The sequence below is a fragment of the Myotis brandtii genome, unplaced genomic scaffold (assembly GCF_000412655.1).
Source record: "Myotis brandtii unplaced genomic scaffold, ASM41265v1 scaffold521, whole genome shotgun sequence".
Taxonomy (NCBI): domain Eukaryota; kingdom Metazoa; phylum Chordata; class Mammalia; order Chiroptera; family Vespertilionidae; genus Myotis; species Myotis brandtii.
In genome coordinates, this window is record NW_005369870.1 from 3,108,319 (window position 1) to 3,127,509 (window position 19,191).

The following is a 19,191-nucleotide window of genomic DNA, read 5'->3' on the forward strand; positions in this document are numbered from 1 at the left end:
GTCTGCAGTGGGAGAACTTCTGTGCTGGAGACACCCTTATGGGGCAAGACTTGCTTCAGTGGGGCTTTGGTGCTCACTGAGCCTGCCCCCTGAGTGTCCCTTATGGATCTGAGGAGTTGTAATCTGGATGGTCCCATTCTGACCACTGAGTACACTGGCTCTTGGATCTCTAAGGAGGTGCTAATTTAGCCTCTTCCTGAGGCTACCCAGCAGGAGCTACAGAGAGATCTGCAGATTCCTCTTCTTTGTTTGGGGTTTGGAGGTGCCCAGATGAGGCTCAGCTGTGAAGCAATGCAAGCTGCTGTGAGGCCTTGGGCCTTCTTTTGGATGTTCTGAGTCTCTCTGACCCAGCTGCAGTTTGTTAGGTAATTTTAGATTGCAAAGGGCCAGGCCATTCATATCCAAAAGCCTCTGCGCACAGCTTGGGTGGGGCAAGGTCTCAGGGAATCAACAGGGCAGAGCAAACAGCTATGGCTGATCCTCAGCCCTGCCCTAAGAGGCTCTGGGTCTCAGTGTCCAGCGGTAATTGCTGTAAGCACCTCTGAGAGAAAGCTGCCCTTGAGTTCCGCCCGATGCCATACAGTCCAGTTTTTCCCCGTATGAGTCTGGGTCCCCAGAGACTCGCCCGCAACTGGAGTTCAGAGCAGTCGGGAGCTTGAGACTCCCTCCCGGTTGAAAAAGACAACCCTGTCCTCAGTTGCCAGCCCTTTCCACGTGCTCCTCCGTACCTCTGCACTTTAATTCCACACCTCCTGAGTCTCAGTGTGCTTTTCTCTTTCCTTCTAGTTGTAGACTTTCCACTCAGCCAGCCTTCCTGTGGTTCTGGATGATGTCCGTTTTGTCTTTTATTTATATTTTTGAAGTGGTTGTGCGAGGCAGCAATTTCCGGTGTTTACCTATGCCGCCATCTTGGTTTCTCCTAATTGTTACTTTTAATCACTTAAGTGGCCTCAGGGCATGGTGTTTTCCAATGGGGTGTGTCGACTGTCCTCCCCCCAGGCAAGGCAGGTGTCTATGTGGGAAAGATGTAATCCACTATGTGAGGGAGTGACTCAGCCCCAGGAGACTTGGGGTGTCTGCTTTCTGAGCTCTATCCCCCGAGACCCCAGTCCTGGGTTCTGTTCTCACAGCTCCAGTCCACTTCACCCTCCCTCTGTCAGAGTACAAGGTGGGTGGCTCCACAGGGAATTTTTATGCGTTGGCCCTTTAAGAAGGTACCTGAACTTTCAGCTGCCACTCCCTGGCAGATAGCACCCTACTGTTTTTCACAGCTAGATGTTATGTGGGTACCCTCCTCATTTTGGTGCTCTCTGCTGGGGAGCCCAGCTTTGGGATTAGATCCCAGAGGTCTCAGTGGCTCCCCCCCACAGCTGAGATAACTCTCTGGGACTTCAGTTGCCGTCTGTGGGTGCCCGGCCAGCCCTTTCGCGCCTCCGCCCCTCCTACCAGTCTCTATGCGGTCTCCACCTTTGGTCCTTGGGTATCAGGGTTCTCTCCTGTGAGTTTTCTGTTGATTATTCAGGAAGCCTTTCCGTATTTCACTTGTAATTCCAGCTTGTTCCTGGGAGCATGTCCATGCAGCATCCTCCTACTCTGCCGCCATTTTTAATCTTGTCATGATTCCCTCTTAAGAGATGGAGTTTCCAAGAGATGGAGAGGAGCTTTCCCCCCTCCACTGCCCTACTGGTCAGGAAGTCTATTAAATTTTACATGTTGAAATCATTTCAGAACATGTGGGGTGGACATCAGAAAGTTTGACTCTGATATCTTTAATGTTTTCTTGCGGATATGTCAGTTGATACTGGAATTTGAGGTGATCATCTATCCACAAAAGCTCCTCTCCTTTACAGAGTGGGGCAGAAGTAGGTTTACAGTTATGAGTGTGAAATAGTTTACCCTTGAATTATTAATTATTGTATTATTTTCCATATGAACAACTATAAACCTACTTTTGCCCCACCCTGTACATTCTTGCTATCCTTCCTGTGTGCTATCCACTGGGGCTGACCCAGCCACCTCAGACTCTGGGTACCTACCATTCTCCTGAAACACCTATCACTGATTCTGTTCTCAACAGCTTCCTACTTTCAGCAGGAACAGGTATCCTCCCCTTAGTGAGGAAGTCCAGGCCCCTGTCAGGGCTCTGATTCTCTGAAGTGAGTCATGAAAGATAATTAAGCACTCAGAAGATTTCTTGAGTGACTGTTTTCTCACTTTTCCTAAAGATTGTACATAGCTAGTTTGATAGATACTTGGTTGATAAAAGGAATGAATTGTACCAGCATGCTAAGAAAGCTATTGTGTGTTATGGGTAAGAGTTCTTTTTTGTTTTTTCAAAGCGATCTAATAAATATTTGGTATTTTTTGAAAAGCTTTTTATTTTTTAAATATATTTTTATTGATTTCAGAGAGGAAGGAAGAGGGAGATGAAACATCAATGAAAGAGAATCATCAGTCAGCTACCTCCTGCATGCTCCCTACTGGGGATCAGCCCACAATCCGGGCATGTGCCCTGACCAGGAATCGAACTTTGACCTCCTGGTTCAGAGGTCAATGCTCAACCACTGAACTATACCAGCTGAGCTTGAAAAGCTTTTTAGAGAATATACTGTAGTTGAATTTATTTAATTTTTCAGTTTAAAACTAAAGCAATATTTTAACAAGTTTTTCTCTCTACCATTCCCAACCCCAATTACAGGGTATACAGCGAATCTAGCATCCAGTGGTCATTGGTGGTACAGTTCTGCAGGCTCCACAATATAAAACTGAGCACGTCTTACCTTAGAGAATGTGCCAAAGCAAATGATTGGTTACAGTTCATTATTCACAGCCAGCTGCATAATTACCACCCAGATGAGGTAAGCCACTGATTGTTGCTAGTTATTCAAGAGGATATTGGAACACTTCTTCGAGTGAAAATATTGTTCTTTCTGTTGTGACCACATAGGCTTTTTTTTTTTTATATGATACTATTATTTTTACTAAAATTTCAGTGGGTTGGCTTCAGACAAAGGACTAGTCATTATTTTTTTTTTTTAATATGGAACGCTTCACGAATTTGCGTGTCATCCTTGCGCAGGGGCCATGCTAATCTTCTCTGTATCGTTCCAATTTTAGTATATGTGCTGCTGAAGCGAGCACAGGACTAGTCATTATTACTAAAGAGATGAAGGAAGAACTTTGTGACTCCAGATTGCAAATGGAAATTCACTCAAAAGCAGCAAACAACTTTGTAAAATTATATGGTCACCTCTGACAAGGTTCAGGTTGAGAAAGAACAATTTTATGCTTTTTTCTAACATTTTCAGCTCCAGCTGAAATTGAAACTTGGTTATCTGCCTTGTGCACTATTGGTGAGATTGCAAATTGGTGTGGCCCCTACGGAAAACAGTATAGAGATTACTCAAAAAATTAAAAATAGAACTATCTTATGAACCATCAATTCCACTTCGGGGTATTTATCTGAAGAAATCTCAAACAAAATTAAAAAAGATAGATGCACCCCTTTGTTCACTGCAGCATTATTTACAATAGCCAAGATATGGAAGCAATCCAAGTACCCATCAATAGACAATTGAATAAAAAAGATGTGACACACCCGGTAGGTGTGGCTCAGTGGTTGAGTATCAACCTAAGAACCAGGAGGTCACAGTTTGAATCCTGGTCAGGGCACATGCCCAGGTTGTGGGTTTGATCCCCAGTGTGGAGCATACAGGAGGCAGGCGATCAATGATTCTCTCATCATTGATTTCTATCTCTCTCTCCCTCTTCCTTCCTCTCTGATATCAATAAAAATATATTTTAAAAAAAGATGTGGCACATATATACAGTGGAACATTACTCAGCCATAAAAAAGAATATCTTACCATTTTATTTTTTTAAAATATATTTTATTGATTTTTTTACAGAGAGGAATGGAGAGGGATAGAGAGTTAGAAACATCAATGAGAGCGAAACATCGCTCAGCTGCCTCCTGCACACCTCCTACTGGAGATGTGCCCGCAACCAAGGTACATGCCCTTGACCGGAATCGAACCTGGGACCTTTCAGTCCGAAGGCCGACGCTCTATCCACTGAGCCAAACCGGTTAGGGCTATCAGTGGGACTTTTGCTGCTGCATCACTGATGACAGAGATTTTACATCAGGTTTATATTTCGTGACCTTCAGAGATATGCACGAGCTACTACTTTTCATCCGTCAGGCTACTCCTATTACGAGACTTAACAAAATTCATCACTGAGAACAAAGATTCACAAGCGTATGTGGATGAAACCAAAACACTGGTCAGATCTAGGAAGGCAGGGAGAGTTAAGGCAGAGACATAGAAATTGCTCTTCCCCTCTCTCGTCAATCCATGTCTATGGTCTTTAAGATAACTTGTTATGTAAAATTATTTATCTAAGATGCACCTACACTAAATTTATCTGAAAAATAAAAAAGTCAGTATTAAGAAAAAAATTGTAAATGGAAGATTATAAGAGAGGGTTTCACGTGCCAGCAAAAGTTATTGGTGTGCCATGTTTGGCACGTGTGCCAGGGGTTACCCACCTCTGCCCTAGGGAATAAAGTAAATAATATTGTAGTAACTACGTATGGTGCCAGGTGGGTACTAGATTTATTGGGGGATCACTTCATAAAGTATATGATTGTCTAATGGTTAGACCCATGGTTGGCAAACTGCGGCTCTCGAGCCACATGTGGCTCTTTGGCCCCTTGAGTGTGGCTCTTCCTAAGCCTTAGGAGTACCCTAATTAAGTTAATAACAATGTACCTACCTATATAGTTTAAGTTTAAAAAAATTTGGCTCTCAAAAGAAATTTCAATCGTTGTACTGTTGATATTTGGGTCTGTTGACTAATGAGTTTGCCGACCACTGGGTTAGACAATCATATACTTTATACATAGACTCTAACCACTATGCCGCACAGCTGAAACTAATATAATATTGAATGTCAACTATAATTGAGAAATAAAAATAACTTGGTTGTCTGTTTTAATCATCTAATGTGTTTTCCAGGTGAAATCTCTTCTCCAATATTTCAGCCCTGTCCTTCAAGACCACTTAAGGCTAGCTTTTGAGAACTTGCCCTCAGTGTCCAACTCCAGAATGGATAGTGATCAAGTCTGCAACAAGTCCCCCCAGGAACTCCAGAAAAGCAAAGAAGAGAGAACTGATTTCTTCGAAATTCTGCTCCGGTGCTCAGAGGAGCCAAACTCCTGGTGCTGGCTCCTGGCTGAAGCAGTGAAACAACAGGCCCCTATTCTTAGTGTCCTAGCCTCATGTCTGCAGGTGAGAATCATGAGAAGCCTAAATTAAGGACTCAGAGAGTAATAGGAAAAGTGGGGAGGGACAGGAAAGGCTGATAATCAGAGGGTGTGGGGGGAATGATGATATTGAGGCTCTAGCATGTTTCTAAGGTCACTGCAACTCTTTATGCTTCTCCAGCGTGGCCATCCAGTGCACTTCCTTGTGCCTTGACATATAATAGCTTAAGTGGTCAGAGCCTTGGTTCCTGGTTGGTAGTCACAGAGAAGGATGCTTTGGTGGACTGACCACCACTGCCTCTGAGCAGGGAAGAAGGATACTCCAGACAGTCCCTTGGTCAGCAGTTCTGTGTGTTTTCTTATACCTAGTACTTCCCTGACTTTCACATATATCCTCTCAGTCTCTTGGCCTTTTCACCTGCTGTACCCTACAGGATGGTTTATAAAAGTCCCTTGGTTGTTCATTAGAGTTTGTTTCACCTTTGAAGGATTTTCAAGCCATTTTAACCAATTTAGTGAGGTGATTTTTCCTGAACAGGAAGTAGCCATCTGTAGTTGTAGCATTGCTAGAAACTTCCTCTGTCAGGTAATCCAAGCCCAGTTGTTATTTTACTTTGAAAAATTTTTATTCAATGGTAGGATGCCAGTGCTATTTCCTGTCTCTGTGTTTGGATCATCGCTTCTGTGGAGGACAGTATTGCAGCTGAAGCAATGGGACACATTCAGGACTCATTGGAGGGCCATACATGGGACCTTGAGGACTTCTCAGTCATCTGGAGAACATTATTAACAAGGCAGAAGAGCAAAACTCTCATCAGAGGTTTCCAGCTTTTCTTTAAGGTAGTGATAGTCACTTCATTTCTTTCCTAAGTTTAAAAGGGTTACTTTAGAATATCCCTCACTGACTTTTTCAATTATTTCTATTCCTGGATTTACTTATTTATTTATTTAAATATGCTTTTACTGATTTCAGAGAGAGGAAGGAAGAGAGGGATAGAAATATCAATGATGAGAGAGAATTAGAGAATTCCTGCATGCTGGGGATGAGCCCACAATCCAGGCATGTGCCCTGACTGGGAATCAAACTGTGACCTCTTGCTTCATGGGTCAATACTCAACCACGGAGTTACACCAGCCGGGCCTAGATTTATTTTGTAGCCCACAACAAATAATGAGAATAGAACTGCCATTTATTTAGCAGAGTGCTTTCTATATATTATTTTAGTCAGTTCACACAGTAATCCCAAAAAGGTAATACTGTATTAGGATATTATGAAGTGGTCTTATCCTCATTTTACAGAGTAATAAACCAAGGTTTACAGAACTTAAGTAACATGCGCAGGCTCTCACAGTAATGTAGTAAGCAGTGTACTTACAGTTCAGACCCATACTTTCTAATTCCCAGACTACTGTGCTCTGACTGGAAAGCTCCCACTGAAGTGATGGAACTGTATGGATTGATGCCACAGGCAGCAAGCAGTAGGTTGGCAGGTCACTGGAGCCCTTTATCAGGGAGTGTATGTAAAGGTTTCCTAGCACCATCTAGTGGACTATGTCCTGCTCTTGTGTGTTGGACCAAGTATAGGATAGACAGAAAATGGACCGACCTTTGAGTAGATGTAGCTGCCTTTCTTTTTAACATACGTAATTTAATTCTATGAAGCTGCTATTAATTGTATTTGTCTTTTACTTTAACCTTCTCTTATATTGCCATTATTCATGAGAAAATAGTATTAAGTTCAGGATTTTTTTCTTTTTTTAATATGTTTTTTTTTTTCACTTTAGAGAGAGGAAGGGAGATGGAGAGAGGGGTAGAAACATCAGTGATGATAGAGAATCATTGATCGGCTGCCTCTTGCACATCCCCTACTGGGGATCAAGCCCGAAACCCGGGCATGTGCCCTTGACCAGAATCGAACCGTGACCTCCTGGTTCATAAGTGAGGTTCAACCACTGAGCCATGCCAGCCGGGCAGGATTTTGTAATTTCTTTCAAACTCTTCTTCAAAGGATTCCCCATTACTACTGATGTTGGAGATGTATGAACTCTGTATGTTCTTCAAGAATTATAAGGAAGCCCAAGCTAAACTACTGGAGTTCCAGAAGAACCTTGAAACTGTAAGTTAGAATAATATGTTCTTTCTTACTGATCTGAAATTTGTTAGTGTGGGCTGTTGTCTTCTAGTAGTCAGGATGTCATCCATAGCATATGCCAGATTTCCTTCCTTTTTAATGCTGAATAATATTGCATTGCATGTATATACCACATTTTGCTAGTCTATTCATTCATCGATGGACATTTGGGTTGCTTCCACATTTTAGCTAGTGTGAATAATGCTGTTATGACATGATATACAGATAGTTCTTTGAGATCCTGCTTTCAGTTCTTTGGGTGTTTACTCAGAAATAGAATTGCTGGATGATATGGTGATTATACTTTAATATTTGGAGGAATACCATACTACTTTCCACAGTGACTACCATTTTACATTCCTAACAGTATTACATAAGGGTTCCTATTTCTTTACATCCTCACCAATACTTGGTTTCTGTTTTTTTAATAGTAATCATACTAACGGATGTGAGGTGGTGTCTCATTGTAGTTTTGATTTGTATTTCCCTAATGATTAGTGATGTTCAGCATCTTTTCATGTGCTTATTCGCCATTTGTGTATCTTCTTTGGAAAAATGTCTATCCAAGCCCTTTATCCATTATTTTTATTGTTGACAGTATGCAGATGTCCCCCATTTTCTTCCCCTTTGTTCCTATCCACCCAGCCCCTTTTTTTAATTGGGTTGTTTTTTTATTGTTGAGTTTTAGGAATTCTCTACATACGGTGGGGCCTTGACTTACGAGTTTAATTCGTTCCGTGACGGAGCTCATAACTCAAATTACTCGTATGTCAAATCACTGTGATGTTCGCTGCGCCAACTAGCGGTGGGGTATCTGAAGCTGGCTCGTAACCCAAATTTTAGCTCGCAACTCAAAGCAAAAAATCGGCCGAGAGACGGCTCGTATCTCGAAAAACTCGTTAGTCGGGACACTCGTAAGTCAAGGCCCCACTGTATTCTGTATTAATCCCACACCAGATATATGATTTGCAAATATTTTCTCCCATTGTGTGAGTTGCCGTTTTACTCTTTTCATAGTATCTTTTTATACACAAAATTGTTACATTTTCATGAGGTCCAATTTGTATATTTTTTCTTTTATTATCTATGCCTTTGGTGTCATTTCGAAGAAATCATTGCCAAATCCAGTGTTATAAAGTTTTTGTCCTATGTTTTCTTGTAGTTTTATTGTTTTAGGTCTTACATTTAGGTCTTTTGTCCATTTGGACTTAATTTTTGTATATCTTGTTAGGTAAGGGTTCAACTTTATTTTTTTACATGTGGATAGTCAGTTTTCCCAGCACCATTTGTTGAAAAGACTGTGCTTTCCTCATTGAATTGTCTTGACACCCTTGTCAAAAATCATTTGACCATATATGTAAGGATTTATTTCTGGGCTTTCTTTTCCATTCCATTGGTCTATATGTCTGTCTTTATCCCAATGCCACGCAATTTTGATTACTGTAGCTTTGTAATGCGTTTTAAAATCAGGAAGTATGCATTTTGTTCTTTTTCAAAATTGTTTTGGGCCCTACCTGGTTTGTCTCAGTGGATAGAGCGTCCCAGGTTCAATTCCGGTCAAGGACGCATGCCCAAGTTGCAGGCTTGATTCTCAATAGGGGTGTGCAGGAGGCAGCTGATCAATGATTCTCATCATTGATGTTTCTATCTCTATCTCCCTCTCCTTTCCTCTCTAAAATAAAAAATAAAAATAAAAAAGATTGTTTTGGCTCTTTGGGGTCCCTTGGGATTCCATATGATTTTAAGATGGGTTTTTCTGTTTCTGTGAAAGCATCATTGGGATTTTAATAGGGATTGCATTGAATCTGTAGATTGCTTTGGATAATATTTACATTTAGACTTCCATTCCAGGAACATGGGATGTGTTCCCATTTTTTATATCTTTAATTTCTTTCAGCAGCATTTTGTAGTTTCATTGTACAAATCTTTTACCTCCTTGGTTAAGTTAATGTCTTAAATATTTTATTCTTTTTGATAGTTAGAAATGGAATTATTTTTATAATTTCCTTTTTAGATTGTTAATTGTTTGTTTATAGCAGCGGTTCTCAACCTGTGGGTCGCGACCCCTTTGGCAGTCGAACGACCCTTTCACAGGGGTTGCCTAAGACCATCCTGCATATCAGATATTTACATTACGATTCATAACAGTAGCAACATTACAGTTATGAAGTAGCAACGAAAATAATTTTATGGTTGGGTCACAACATGAGGAACTGTATTTAAAGGGCCAGAAGGTTGAGAACCACTGGTTTATAGGAATGAAACTGGTTTTTTCGTGGTGACTTTTTCTCTCCTGTTACTTTGTTAAATGTCTTCTGAGTTTTTTTGTGTGGGATCTTTAGGGTTTTCTACATATAAAATTATATCATCTGAATAGAAATAATTTTACTTCTTTTTTTTTTCAACTTGGATCAATTCTCCTCCCCTCTCCCTCCTCCCCAGATGCTCTGGTGAGAACTTCCAGGACTATGTGGAAAAGAAGAGGTGAAAGTGGGAATCCTTGCCTTTTCCTGATCTTAGAGTTGTGTTTTCAGTCTTTTGCCATTGAGTATGATGTTCACTGTGGCTTTTCACATATGGCTTTTATTATATGGAGGTAGTTTCCTTCTGTTCCTAGTTTGTGGAGTGTTTTTATCATGAAATGGTGTTGAATTTTGTCAGATACTTTTCCTGCATTGAGATGATCATGTGGTGTTTTCTTTTGTCCTATTGATGTGGTATATACATTGATTGACTTTTGTATGTTGAATCATTTTTGCATTCCAGGAATAAATCCTATTTTGTAATGGTGTGTAATCTTTTTAATATGCTGCTGAATTCAGTTTATTAGTATTTTGTTGTTGTTAATCCTCACCTGAGGATATATTTTTTTTCATTGATTTTTAAAGAGAGTGGAAGGGAGGGGGAGAGATAGAGAGAGAGAAACATCGATGTGATAGAGACACATTGATTGGTTACCTCCTCCCATGCTCCCTGAGCAGTGCCAGGGATTAAGCCTTCGATGAAGTATGTGCCCTTGACTGGAATCAAACCTGGGACCCTTTTTTTCCGAGAACCAATGCTCCAACCACAGAGCCAAATGGGCCAAGGCTATTAGTATTTTTTAAATGATTTTTTAAATTGATTTTTAGAGAGAGAGGAAGGGAAAGTGAGGGAAATATCAATGTGAGAGCAAGACATCGGTTAGCTGTCTCCTGCATGCCTCCTACCCGGAATCAAGCCCTCAACCTAGCATATACTCTGACTAGGAATCGAAGTGGCAACTTTTGGTGCACTGGATGATGCCCAACCAACTGAGCCACACCGGTCAGGGCAGTTTGCTTGTATTTTATTAAAGATTTTTGCATCAGTGCTCATAAAGGATATCAGTATGTAGTTTTCTTTGTCTTTGATGTCAGCCTTATGTTGGTTTCATAGAATAAGGTAGGCAGTGTTCCCTCCTCTTTAATTTTTTGGAGAAGTTTGAGAAGGATTGGTATTAGTACTTTAAATGTGTGATTTGCCAGTAAAGCTATCAGGTCCAGACTTTCCTTTGTTGGGAGATTTTTGATTGATGATTCACTCTCTTTACTAGTCATAAGTCTATTCAGATGATATATTTCTTTGTGATTTAGTTTTGGTAGGTTTTGTGTTTCTGGGAATTTATCAATTTCATCTAGGTTATCCATTTTTTTGGCATATAATTTTTTCACAGTACTCTCTTACAATCCTTTTTATTTTCTGTAGAATCAGTAGTGATGGCCTCACTTTCATTTCTGATTTTAGTAATTTGAGACTTCTCTCTTGTTAAAAGTATATTGTTTAATTTCTAAAGTTTTGTGAATTTTCCAGTTTCCTTTTGTTACTGACTTCTAACTTCATCCCACTGTGGTCAGAGAAGATACTTTGTATGATATCTGTCTTTTAAAATCTATTGAGACTTAATTTGTATCCTAATATATGGTCTGTTCTGAAAACATTTCATGTGCATTTGAGAAGAATGTGTTTCTTGTCATTGTTTTCTTCTGTCTGGTTATTCTGTCCATTATTGTGAGTGGGGTATTATTGTAGAACTGTCTGTTTCTCCCTTCAGTTTCATCAGGTTTTGCTTCATATATTTGGTGGTCTCTCAATAGGTGTGTACATGTTTATAATTGTCATATTTTCTTGCTGTGTTGAACCTTCTATTTTGTTGTTGTTAATCCTCACCGGAGGACATTTTCCATTGATTTTTAGAGAGAGTTTTTAATTTTAATGAGCTCAGCTTATCAGTTTGAGTTTTACGTTTAGGTCTTCCCAGATATCTTCTTATTCTTGCCTGACTTCTCCTGCTGCAGCCTTTTGCAAAGGGGCAATGCAGCTGCTCCATCCTTGCCTCAACCCTTTATTCCCATATATTTGTTCCTTTAACCAGTTCCATCATCTGCCTGCTGTAGTTTCTCTTCTTAGGGCAACAGAGGTAAGTAAACCAGAAATAAAGACTAAGAAATCATGTTCTAATTCAAACTAATGAGGCCTGCTACTTGGGGTCATTTTCCTGTTAATATTTTTTATGATTTCCTTGAAATACGATAACTGAGAACCTTCTGAATTGAGAATCTTCTCTAGTGGTATTATAAACTACTAGAGCAGTGGTTCTCAACCTTCCTAATGCTGCGACCCTTTAATACAGTTCCTCATGTTGTGTGACCCCCAATTTCACTGTTACAAATTGAACATAATTAAAGCATAGTGATTAATCACAAAAACAATATGTAATTATATATGTGTTTTCCGATGGTCTTAGGCAACCCCTGCGAAAGGGTCATTCGACCCCCAAAGGGGTCGTGACCCACAGGTTGAGAACTGCTGTACTAGAGGCCTGGTCCACGAAATTTGTGCACAGGGTGTGGGGGTCTCCTTAGCCCGGCCTGCACGCTCTCCAATCCAGGACCCCTTGGGGGATGTCTGACTGCCAATTTAGGCCCGATCTCACAATCCTGGACTGCTGGCTCCTAATCGCTCACCTCCCTGCCTGCCTGGTTGCTCCTAACTGCCCCCCCGCTGCCGGCCTGGTCGCCCCCAACTGCCCACCTCTGCTGGCCTGGTCGCCCCTAAGTGCTCCCCCACCGGCCTGGTTGTCCCCAGCTGACCCCCCTGCCGGCCTGGTCACCCCTCACACTTCCCCCCTGGCCTGGTCACCCCACACAGCCTGCTTGTTCAGTCGTTTGGTTGTCCCTCACTAACCCCCCTGCCAGCTGGGTTGTGCCATGCAGCCTGCTTGTTCAGTCATTTGGTCGTCCCTCACTAACCCCCCTGCTGGCCTGGTCATAGGCAGCCATCTTGTGAGGGTGTGAGGGTTAATTTGCATATTACCTCTTTATTATATAGGACTAGGGACCCAGTGCAAATTCGTGCATGTTGAAAGGAACTGTGGGCCACGAGGCTGCAGTAGGCACAGGGGCAGGTCTCAGCCTATCCTCTGCGCCCCTGCCCGGCCCCTCCCGCTGCGCCCCACCCCCATCCCCTGTCTGCGGACAGCCTCATTCCTGCCACCACCACTCCCACACGCTGATGGCACCAGCCCTGCTCACACCTGCTGGCGGTGTGGAGTGATTGGGGCCAGCGCCAGCAACGGGTGCAAGTGGCAGGTGGGACTGCAGCGCAAGGTAGCAAAGAATTTTCAGTAACCACCAGAGGCTCGCCCCGATGACAGCGACCGGCGCCCTACCTTGATCTGGCGCCTCTGCTCACCTGCTCCACCATCCCATCGTGGCCAATGCCTGCCATGTTCCGTACACGCCCCCTGGTGGTCAGCACACATCATAGCGACCAGTTGTTCAGTTGTTCCAGTTGTTCTGCCATTCGGTCTATTTGCATATTAGCCTTTTATTATATAGGATAAGCTAACTATTAGAACCAGCTCAGCAGTGTTAAGCAAGTCTTTCTAAGAGGAGTTCTTTCATATGTGAATTGACAAACTTCTGGATTTAAGGGCAGCCTGTATCCTCTGAAGAAGCTTTTAAGTGAAACATGTCTGCTTAATTTCACAGCAACTCACAGGGCTGTCAGTCAGTAAGGGGGCGTATTTGTATCAGTTCATTCCAAAGTAGTCCTGGGTCTCTTTCCCATCTTTGACTTTCACACACACAGTTCTCTACACCAAGATGCCCCACAAAGAGGCACACTGCTGCTTCCTGCCATCGAGAGGACCTGAAGAAGCATCCGCTTTGTGACAGGTCATCACTTTGGATGGCACATTTGGAGGTTTTGAGTTGTCCCTGTGAAACCACTTTCCCTGACCATGTCTTTTTTTATAGCTTGAAACAGCAGCCATAAAGGTCCACGCTGCCATCCCTGTCCCATGGCTGAAGGAGCAGGTGTGTTTTCTTTTGAAGCTTATGCTGCAGCAGTGCAGGACCCAGTACGAGCTGGGAAAGCTTTTACAGCTGTTTGTTGGAATAGAGCATCTCTTCTCTGAGGGTAAGACAGTCCTTATAGTTAAGTTGCTGTTAAGAAGTTAGCTGTCTTAATCTTGAAAGTATTTTAGAAGGGCATTCTGGGAATTAAAATGCATATGATATATATATAACATTACATTTAAAGTTCATAACAGGATATGAAGGAGAGGTTATGAAACTTCAATCATGGTTAAAACATTTAAAACAAAGCACAATAGGATATAACATAAGTAATAGAACTATCTACTCATCCTAAGCAGTTGTCAAATAGCCCCAGTTCCCCCTGGCTAGCCTCTGCATTACCCTGTCACTATCATGCCTTTCTCTTACAAGTCAGCTTAACATATCATCACTGCTCAGAGTCACAGGCTTGTTTCAGGAATGTCTAATTCGTTTTGAAGGTCTCAGACAAATTACGCTTATTTTTTGCAGGTGTTTCCAGAAATTGGTAGTCTCTAAGCCTGTTGATTAGTGAAAAAACCAGTATTGCCTTACCTTCTTTCTACTTGTGATAATTTCAAGTTTTTGTTGAATAATAATGTTTTTCTTTTACACTAGATTCTGACGTTTTCACTACTTAGGGTTATTTTATCACATTTAAACTCACATATGTTCAGCTGGAGAGCTCAGAGTTGCACAGAACACAGAGAATGCTGGGCTCAGTGCCATTGTTGCAGGCTGTGGGGCTGATGACGGGGAGAAGAGAGGCCTGTTTCCTAAATGTAGGGCATAGAAGATGACTTTGTAGACAAAAGAGTAGATCCTTTTAACATATTGGTGTTTTCATTGATCGGTAGTAATTTTGTTTTCAGAAATGAATTTCCTGTTTTCTTGCTAGAGTTACTCTATCCTTAAAAAATTAAAAGGATTGTTTAGATTGTTAACATTACTATAATGCTTTTATTCATATAATTTAATTTATTTCTATTTTTATAGTGTGTGTGTGTGTGTGTGTGTGTGTGTGCGCGCGCGCGCACACACGCTTAGAGAAAAGAAAAAAAATTTTTTAATCTGCGTTTTATATGATGCCAGAAAAGAAACGCAGCATGTTCACACTGGTGTTTATTGTGCAGGATGTCTCACTGTCTCTGAATCAGACCACAGCCCAGCAGGTGACATTGGAGTAGGCTCCTATAGAATGCGTTTCATGCTCTTCCCCTATGGTAGGGCACACATAGGATTCTCAGATTATTTGGGAGTGGGGGCAAACCCAGCCATATAAGTTGTTGGCAGAGGATCCCTAATGTGACTGCGGATAAGAATTTCCCAGGACATCAGGAAGAGCTCAGCTGGGTCTCACTGGCTTAAGTAGATAGATATCCAGAGGAGCAAGTGATGTCCATTCTGAAGACAGTGTGCTACTGGCCAGCTGCAGTTTCAGCTACTCTACAAGTCTGTGTCTTAATACCCATGACACCACATTGAATGAACAAGTGAACAATCATAAAAACAAATTTGTTCAAGGAAGGAGAAAAACCCAGAAAGAGATGGGACTGACCTGAATGAATGGCCAAATCTTCCCAAGATTGACTTGAGTTGCTACTGCATAGTAGACCACCAACCTCTGCTCTGTGTTTAAAGCCAGATGTGTGGATGAGTCCATGTGCCAACCTCTAATAGGTCTTACTATAAAGGAGCTGCCTATGGCTTCCTCTGCTCATCAACCAAGCTAGAAAAAGAGGTGGTTTTTTTTCCTTTAACCACATTATTATTTTAAATATACATATTTCCCTTCCTGATATTTAATTAAAAATGCCATAGTGGCATTTTTTTTTTAATGAAGTGTTTATATCCTTTTCTCTTTGGTACAGGTCCAGATGTAAAGAAGCTGTGTATCCTTAGCCACATTTTGAAGGATACATCCATAGCCATTAATAATGTGATTATTACCAGCTATAGCCTTCAGAATTTTCAGCAGGAATGTAAATCTATTTTGGAAAAACTGGAGACAAATGGACAGTTTGCTTTGGCTAAGAGGGTAGCAGAATTAGCTGAGTTACCTGTGGACAACTTGGTTATTGAAGAGGTGAGGTAACATAAGTCTTTTAAGTTATTTAAAGTCTTAGCTTTTTGCCCTAGCCAGTTGCTCAATGGTTAGAGCATTGGCCTGTGGACTGAAGGTTCACGGGTTTGATTCCTGTCAAGAATATGTACCTTGCCATAACCGGTTTGGCTCAGTGGATAGAGCGTCGGCCTGCGGACTCAAGGGTCCCAGGTTCGATTCCAGTCAAGGGCATGTGCCTTGGTTGCGGGCACATCCCCAGTAGGAGGTGTGCAGGAGGCAGCTGATCGATGTATCTCTCTCATCGATGTTTCTAACTCTCTATCTTTCTCCCTTCCTCTCTGTAAAAAATCAATAAAATATACTTAAAAAAAAAAAAAAGAATATGTACCTTGGTTGCAGGCTCGATCCCTGGCCCTGTTTGGGGCGCACGCAGCAGGCAACCAGTTAATGTGTCTCTCATTGATGTTTCTCTCTCTCTGTCTCTCCCCCTCCCTTCTAATCTCTAAATCAATGGAAAAAATATTCTTGGGTGAGGATTAACAACAAAAAATCTTAGCTTTTTGAACCATCATTAAACCAAAAATCAAATGAGATATGCAATTTATAGATGAGGCTTTTTCACTTCTGATACACATTAGTTTCAGAAATGGTGAGCCTAGAATTCCCATTTTTTAATAATGTATGCTTTATTATTGTTTTTATTGATTTTAGAGAGATAGGAAGGGAGAGGGAGAGAGAGAAACATCGATCAGTTGCCTCCCGTATGCACCCTGACTGGGGATTGAACCCACAACCTGAATATGTGCCCTGACTGAGAATTGAACCAGCAACCCTTTGGGGCATGGGATGACGCTCAACCAACAGTTATACCGGCCAGGGTGAAGAATGTATGCTTTATTTTATTTTTTTTTAAACTATTTCATCAATGATTTCTTCTTCTTCTTTTTTTTTTTAACATATTGTTATTGATTTCAGAGAGAAAGGGAGAGGGAGAGAGCGATAGAAACATCAATGATGAGAGAGAATCACTGATCGGTTGCCTCCTGCACAACCCCAACTGGGGATCAAGCCTGATACCTGGACATGTGCCCTGACCAGAAATTGAACCATGACCTCCTGGTTCATAGGTCGATGCTCAACCACTGAGCCACACCGGCTGGGCAAGAATGTATACTTTAAATATAAGGTTAGCTTAGGTGGCTTCTCCTTGAACCCCATTCAATTGGATAAATTTAAAATTGTTTTCCATACCTTAACTTTCCAGATAAAATACCCAGGAACATCTGTAGCCATGCCTCATATTCTTTGACTTGGGTTTAAAAAGTATGGTGTAATTAGGGAACAGTAGCATTTATGATACTTTTTAAATTTCACAGGTAACACAGGAAATGCAGACCTTAAAACACATTGACCAGTGGTCCCTGAAACAAACAAGAATTGACTTCTGGAAAAAATGCCATGAGAATTTTAAGAAAAATTCCATTTCAAGCAAAGCAGCTTCTTCCTTTTTCACAGCCCAGGCCCTTGTGGCGCGTGAGTACCCTACTGAGGAGGGACAGAGCAGCACTGAGGAGTGCCATCTGCTGCTCACCCTGGCAGGGCATTGGCTTGCTCAGGAGGACCTGGTCCCTGTGGAGGAGCTGGAGGAGCTGGAGAAGCAGATCTGGCTCTGCCGTATCACCCAGCACACCCTCAGAGGAAACCAGGAGGAAAGAGAGCCCACATTTTCTCAGCAGATCTCAGCTAGTGGTGAACTTTCCTTTGACAGCTTAGCCAGTGAGTTTTCATTCTCCAAGTTGGCTGCCCTGAACACATCAAAATATTTAGCACTTAATGGCCTTCCATCCAAAGAGACTTGTGAGAACAGACTAGATTGGAAGGAGCAGGAGTCATTAAACTTTTTGATTGGGCGCCTATTGGATGATGGCTGTGTGCATGAAGCCAGTCGAGTATGCCGGTACTTCCACTTCTATAACCAAGATGTTGCCTTGGTACTGCACTGCAGAGCACTGGCTTCAGGGGAAGCTAGTGTGGATGACCTACAGCCAGAGATCCATGCTCTCCTACAAAGTGCTGAGCTGCTGGAGGAAGAAAAAGAACCTCGCATTCCTCTAAGGAAAGTCTCAAGCAGTAAGTAAAGAAGATCAAACTGCCCTCAGTCCTAACCAGTGTGTTGGCAGTCTTTCCAGGAAGCAAAGAGTCTCTTTTGAGGTAACATTTACACTGTTAAAAGGATAGCAACTCTTTTCTAGGTAATCCATAGGCTAGTTAATTAACTAGTTGATGAAGTAGAAACACTTATGTCTTTTATTTATTTTTTTTAAAATATATTTTATTGATTTTTTTACAGAGAGGAAAGAAGAGGGATAGTTAGAAACACCGATGAGAGAGAAACATCGATCAGCTGCCTCCTGCACACCTCCTACTGGGGATGTGCCCGCAACCAAGGTACATGCCCTCGACTGGAATCGAACCTGGGACCTTTCAGTCCACAGGCCGACGCTCTATCCACTGAGCCAAACTGGTCAGGGCAACACTTATGATGTCTTTTAACTAGCTGTGTATCAAAATTAGAGGGACTCCATCTGACTTGTAATTAGTTCATTGAACTTTATTCTATACAATAATCATGTTTCCAGTTGTACATTGATAGTGTATAGAAATATGGTTAACTTTTATGTTAACCTTATATCCTGCGACCTTGCTAAACTTGCTTGCTTTAGGGATTTACTTGGATTCCTTGGGATTTTCTAAGACAGAATCATGTCATGAAATAGAGATCATTTTATTTCTTCCTTTCCGATCTGTATGCCTTTTGTTTCTTTTTCTTGCTTTATTTTACTGGCTAGGACTTCCAGTATGTTGGATAGAAGTGGTCAGAGTGGATATTCTTGCCTTGCTACTGATCTTAGGGAAAAAGCATTCAGTCTTTCATTATTAAGTACGATAGTAGCTGTAGATGTTTTGAAGATGTGCTTTGTTATGTTGAATATGTTTCCTTCTAATCCTAGTTTGCTGAGAGTTTTGAATCAGTGTTGAATTTTGTCATGTTTGTTCCGCATCCATTGATATGATCACATGTTTTCTTCTTTAGACTATTAATATGGTGGATTACATTAATTGATTTTTTTCATATTGAACCAGCTATGCATTCCCAGGGTAAACCCCAATTGATCATGGTGCATTATTCTTTTTGATATATATTAATGGAATCAGTTTGCTATTTGGGAATTTTTGTATTTATGTTTATGAGCAATATTAATCTGTACCTTTTCTTACTGTTTCATTTCTGTATCAGGGCAATGCTGGTTTCATGAGTTGGAAAGTTCTTTCAACTCTTCTATTTTTTGGAAAACATTGTGTAGAATT

At 41.4% G+C, this 19,191-nt stretch overlaps 1 protein-coding gene across 2 annotated transcripts in view; it reads left to right on the top strand.

Annotated features, from left to right (window-relative positions):
* SPG11 (spastic paraplegia 11 (autosomal recessive)) overlaps positions 1 to 19,191 on the top strand; it is an 86,332-nt gene that overhangs the window by 56,520 nt on the left and 10,621 nt on the right. For both annotated transcript variants that reach the window (XR_001364258.1, XM_005877529.2), the window contains exons 24-30: positions 2,699 to 2,858; positions 5,019 to 5,291; positions 5,906 to 6,106; positions 7,276 to 7,383; positions 13,677 to 13,839; positions 15,629 to 15,843; positions 17,199 to 17,952. Coding sequence is in view for 1 of the 2 variants with exons in the window: in XM_005877529.2 (XP_005877591.1) it covers positions 2,699 to 2,858; positions 5,019 to 5,291; positions 5,906 to 6,106; positions 7,276 to 7,383; positions 13,677 to 13,839; positions 15,629 to 15,843; positions 17,199 to 17,952 (1,874 nt within the window). In the remaining variant the exon portion in view is untranslated. The remainder of the gene's footprint in view (positions 1 to 2,698; positions 2,859 to 5,018; positions 5,292 to 5,905; positions 6,107 to 7,275; positions 7,384 to 13,676; positions 13,840 to 15,628; positions 15,844 to 17,198; positions 17,953 to 19,191) is intronic.